The 5,473-nt window shown below is 40.7% G+C and overlaps 1 protein-coding gene across 2 annotated transcripts; it reads left to right on the top strand.

Annotated features, from left to right (window-relative positions):
* LOC109720981 (probable choline kinase 2) lies at positions 319 to 4,427 on the top strand. 2 transcript variants are annotated; one of them, XM_020248372.1, is made up of 8 exons: positions 343 to 409; positions 734 to 1,199; positions 2,055 to 2,176; positions 2,264 to 2,459; positions 2,860 to 2,977; positions 3,082 to 3,129; positions 3,720 to 3,820; positions 3,947 to 4,427. In XM_020248372.1, the coding sequence occupies exons 2-8, from the start codon at positions 789 to 791 to the stop codon at positions 4,037 to 4,039; spliced, it is 1,089 nt and encodes a 362-aa protein (XP_020103961.1). In that variant the 5' UTR covers positions 343 to 409; positions 734 to 788; the 3' UTR covers positions 4,040 to 4,427. The 2 variants fall into 2 exon arrangements, with proteins under 2 accessions (XP_020103953.1, XP_020103961.1); XM_020248364.1 differs by having other exon boundaries at positions 319 to 1,199.

Below are 5,473 nucleotides of genomic sequence, written 5' to 3'. Positions count from 1 at the left end.
CGTTTCACACGGTCGGCCGAGATATTTGTCTATTTTCGTGGAAATCGACCTACGCTGCGTGTTGCACGATCCCACGCACCTTATCCATACACCAAACGCCACGTGTCGAACCTTCCGTCGCTTACACGTGTCGCTTCCTGAGTGCCGTGGGTGCAGCGCGTGCCGCTCTTCCTTTGACCAATTTACAAAGCCGCGAAGCGTGGGCCCACACGCCATGCCACGTGGCATGACATAAAATAATCAACGTGTCGCTGTTTTGGCTATAAAGCGGGCCCCACACGCATCCTATATATACTCACGCCTCCCTCGCTCCCCCCCCCAACTCTTCGTTCTGTGCCCGCTCTTGCTCCCCTCCCTCGATAGTCGCCACCACTGCCAATCGCTCTCTGACACGTGTCGCCTTAAAACGGTCTCTCCCGCTCCACCCTCTTCGTAAACCTCTGGGTCTATTTCCTGGACCCGGTCTATTGTCAAATACCCGTTCTATTTATCTTTTAAGAAAGGCATAACTGGCTCGGTTCAAATGATGTGGTAGGCCCGGTGCACGGAGTAGTTCTTTTCAACGACTCGTTTCCAAAGCCTCTGCTTTGTCCCCCTACCACCTGGTTTCTTGTTATTTAAGACGCCTTTCATGAAAGGAAACTAAGAATCGAACGCATTTTATTTTATCTAAACTATAAATATCGGATTTGCTCATCGGAGATTCTATTTCGATCAAACCTCTCTTAATTAGAGACTCCGAGCTAGGGTTTCGGCGAACTCACCGGGCGAGGAGGGGGTAGGAGACGATGGTGGCGGTGGAGATCGGGGCGGCGGGGTTGCGGATCCCGAGGGAGGCGGCGGGGGCGCTGCAGGGACTCACGGCGCGGTGGTTCGCCGGAGGCGCCGTGGCGGCGGCGGCGGCGGCGGAGGAGGGGCGGTGGGCGCTCGAGGTGGTGCCGATGAACGGGGCGATGACGAACGAGGTTTACCAGGTGCGGTGGCGGAGGAGGAGGCCGGGGGCGGCGGAGGAGGAGGCGGAGGAGGAGGAGGTGAGGAAGAAGAAGGTGCTGCTCCGGATCTATGGCGACGGGACGGATCTCTTCTTCGATCGCGCCGACGAGGTGCGCACCTTCGAGTGCATCTCCCGCCACGGCCAGGGCCCGCGCCTCCTCGCCCGGTTCCCGAACGGGCGCATCGAGGAGTTCATCCACGCTAGGGTTTGTATTCGCCTAAATCGATCCTTTGTTCTTCTAATTTTTGCCCTATTTTTTTAGAAAATTTGCCAATAATAGGGTTATTTTGGTAGTCCTATTGATTTGTTGGAGATGATAGCAAATAATAGGGTAATTTACTTTCGTCGAGTAATTTGTTGAATCGAAATTTGGTTTTGTTGCTCTCTTATCCCGGGGGCTTGGGCTGCAAAATCCTAGACGTTACCTAGTATTACTTAGGAAGTATAATTGGTTCGATCGCTATAAATGTGAAGAATCCATCTTTACAAAGCTAGGAATCTGCTTAGAAGAAGTTAGTGGATTAAGGGAAATGATGCGAAATGGAAAAGTTACTTTGGAATAAAGTTGCTCTACGAATTCTCTAAATTCCTTGGTCAAAAGGGTGCTTATGCTATTGCAAATAAGAGTATATATGATTCCTGTTTTGAACTATGATTGCCGTGACTTTTCTAAGGTGTTTCTTTCCCCTTTAGATCTTTTTAGATGAATCTGTTTCTTATCTTTATGTTTTAGATAATGGATGAATTCAAGAATGGGATTATGAACCAGAGAAATAGTTTGTTAAATAAGTTAGCTCTTTGATTTTGCGTAACCAATACTAGATCTTTGAATAGCTTTAACCAGTCTATCTGACTTTTCTTCACTTCTCTTTGGAAAAGAAAAGGACTAAGAGGTGTGACTAACAACAGAAATAGAAAGTATATGAAGCCTAGGATGTATTTTTTGGTGATAAGACATAAGAGATGTATAAGAACTTGTCATTATACATATAAATACAAGTGACTTATAAAGTTGTCCTTCAACTATAGAGATTCTGATTTGGTTTTTATGGCACTACAGACCCTTTCAGCTGTTGACCTTCGTGACGAAAAAATTTCTGCTCTCGTGGCAGCAAAACTAAGGGAATTTCATGATCTTGACATGCCTGGTCCAAAAACAATTCAGCTTTGGAACAGATTAAGGTACCTTTTAATTGCTATATCAAATATTGTATATCAATATTTTGTTAAAACAAATGGACATAATATTTACAATCTGCCCTTTTTAAGGAATTGGCTTAGGGCAGCAAGGAGCTTGTGCCCCCCTGAGGAAGCCGAAGAATATTGCTTGGATATCATGGAGGAGGAGATTACTGATTTAGAGAACGAATTTTCTGGCCAGAATCAGAGGATAGGGTTTTGTCATAATGATCTTCAGTATGGCAACATCATGATTGATGAAGAGACTAGCTTAGTGACCATAATTGTAAGTTTTTTCTTCTGTCAATTCTCCAATATAATTCCTATTGTTCTTCAATTACATAACCTTCCACCATATGCAGAATTATATTTGTTTCTTCCTCTTATAGTAAGTGTCACTATTTGAGCAATTTGCACTACTAGTTTATTTTTCCGGGAGTGATTAGTAATGGTTGTTTGAGCGGCGCATTATACATGGGATTGACTTTATTTTGAAAACATATGTTGTGTCTTTTCTATTTCTATTAAACTTATTTATTCTATCACTACTGCTGCTTTATGGCCTTTTTTCTCCCGTCACTTTGTTGTTTAGTGTTTGAAATTCGTGCTCCCTTTTGATTTTAGAGAGAGGGGGAGTAGAAAATGTGGAGTTTAGTTGATTTACTTGTATCTCCTTTCTTGAATAGGATTACGAGTATGCAAGTTTCAATCCAGTTGCATATGACATTGCGAATCACTTTTGTGAGATGGCGGCTAACTACCATTCGGAAAAGCCTCACATATTAGACTACACCAAGTACCCAGGTAGCCAACTTCTCATATTTGCTTGATTGATGTTGTTGTTTTACTATTTTTCTCCATTCAATCTGATCACTTGATAAAAATTCTTACATGATTCCACTTGACAGGTTTCGAGGAGCGTAAGAGATTTGTGGAGACCTACCTGAGTTCTTCTGGTAATATGGAATTCATGTTTTTCTCAAAAAAAAAAAATGGAATTCATGTTAATTTCTTATCGTCCTTGACATAATATCATAATCAGTAGTGTGTGGCTGTTTTTCATTTTGCAAGTGTTATTCTTTTTATTTGATTCTTTTTCCTGTTAAATAGCATGTCAGATGGCAGTAGTCATACCGAACCTGGCCACTTACTTTGCACTATAATCAATTATGTTAGAATAGAGCTCACTGGTAAAGAGATAAGCCATGCTTAAGAAAATGAACATCGCGAATGCTACGTTAGAAGAACGACACAACTGATTCAGTATACTAAAATTGCCATAATGATGTTAGGACAAGGATGAACAGGGCCCGAGAGTTTACGGGTTAAGGGGTATAGCAATATTTGGCTAATGCTGAATGAATTAGTCGGGGAGTACCTTATTTCAGTTTCTCATCATCTGAATATCGTTGAACTTGTCTCGATTCCTCTGAATTTGCTTTTTTACTACAAAATAAATGCGACACTTCGATAAAAAATTGCTATTCATGCTTAAATCCTCCATTTTACTCTCTCTAAAGTAGAATATGGATCCCTCTCGAAACAGGTGAGGAACCTGATGACACCGAACTCGAGAACCTGCTCGAAACCATCGAGAAGTATGCTCTCGCAAGTCATCTCGTATGGGGCCTTTGGGGATTAATCTCTGTAAGCCGCTCTCCATCGCAAACTCTCTCTTCAACTTTTAAAATCATTCTCTACGCATTCTTCCCTTTTTTCTTTTTCTTTTTCTTTTTCTTTTTGCTCTTCGCTAATTCCCCTCTTTAACTACAGGAACACGTAAACGACATCGACTTCGACTACATGGAGTACGCGCGGCAAAGGTTCCAGCAGTATTGGCTAAAGAAATCTTTGACTTTGGTTTAATAACCTCTTTAGGAAAGAAGAAACAAAAAAGAAAAGAAAGGAAAAGTAAAGTTCAAGGGCCTCATCAAACAAAATCGCAGCTTCATCAAGTTACCGGGGTTTCAACTTTTCTGGGTGCAAGGCTAAGGTTAACAAAGTGACATCTCTAGAAAATATAATCCTTAAGATTGTGCTGTTCGCGCCGCAATATGTACAAAGGCTCAAGCTGTACAATAAAAGTAGTAAATAAACTCGAGTAGTGTCGTAAAATCAAAGCTGTTATGCTACAATAACAGTGAGATTTTGGTGTTCCTAATGTTTGTATTACTATAGGATTTCGACTGTATTGATGTATATAGCACATAAATACCCACTAATAATGGTTTAAGAGTGATTTTGAAGTTTAGGACTTGCTACTCTAAACACTCTTTCTATCTGAAAAGACAAAAAGGAGAAAAAAAAAAAGAAGCATTTCTCTTCCTAGTGGGGTGGTTGAATTGTCTTCTTTTTTTCTTTTCTTTTTTTTCTGAAGTACAAATTTGTTTCGTGATATTTATTCTCTCATTAAGAATGGGTGAATTTGAAAAATCAAATTCATTTTTGTAAAAATATGAATCGAACTAAGCAAATTCCAGTCCGGGCCAAGCCACGGAAAAAACGGCCTGGACCGGACCGTCCTCAGTCCAAAGACATAGCAAACTATTCAAGCTCGACCCAGCCCATAATGACCGGACTGGGTCGAATCCGTCTAGCCAAAAATTGATCACACCGAGCCGGCTCAGACGAATCGGATTTTACTTTATACATATGTAAATATTTATTGATGAAAAATTATTCAGATTCCTTGAATAATTTTCCCAATTCACGGAGAGGGCGGCCGTACCATTTTTGTTTCTCCAATTCATAACTATATATATAGATGCTACGGTATTTCGATTTTCGAGACAGATACTTGAATTTTAAAAATAAAAAATCTACCGTATATTTTTATAATTTGTTTGACTTTCTATGTCTCAAGGGAAAAATGTATCTTCGACCTTTTAACAGCATATTTTATAATCTAATTGTACGTAAATATCCATTTTATTTTATTTTTTAAAAAAAATGAAAATAGAGAATAAATATCCATTTCCGTTTTTTTAATAGAAAAAAAAAACAAAAAGTAATAACAAGGTCCGGGCCCAAAAGCAGCAGTAGTTTTGAGGCGTTTAGTTGAAGTTTTTTAAAAAAAGCAACGCCGTGCAAACCAGGACAGAGGGGACCATTTGGACCTAGATGTTCACTCTGCACGCACCAAAGGACACGTGTCGATATGACAAAGTGCCAGCAAGGACGGTCTCATTAATGAGTCACAGTTCCGGGTCTCTTACCAATGCGCTTTATTTGAAATTGTTGCCCGTAGGGGTGTGGGCCCCACTCTCTTCTGCTTCAACCCCCTTTTTTTTTTTTTTTTTT

This window comes from Ananas comosus, linkage group 1, assembly GCF_001540865.1.
Source record: "Ananas comosus cultivar F153 linkage group 1, ASM154086v1, whole genome shotgun sequence".
In the NCBI taxonomy this organism is placed as follows: domain Eukaryota; kingdom Viridiplantae; phylum Streptophyta; class Magnoliopsida; order Poales; family Bromeliaceae; genus Ananas; species Ananas comosus.
Note: the sequence above shows the minus strand (reverse complement) of the source record. Positions and strands in the feature narration are given on the sequence as shown.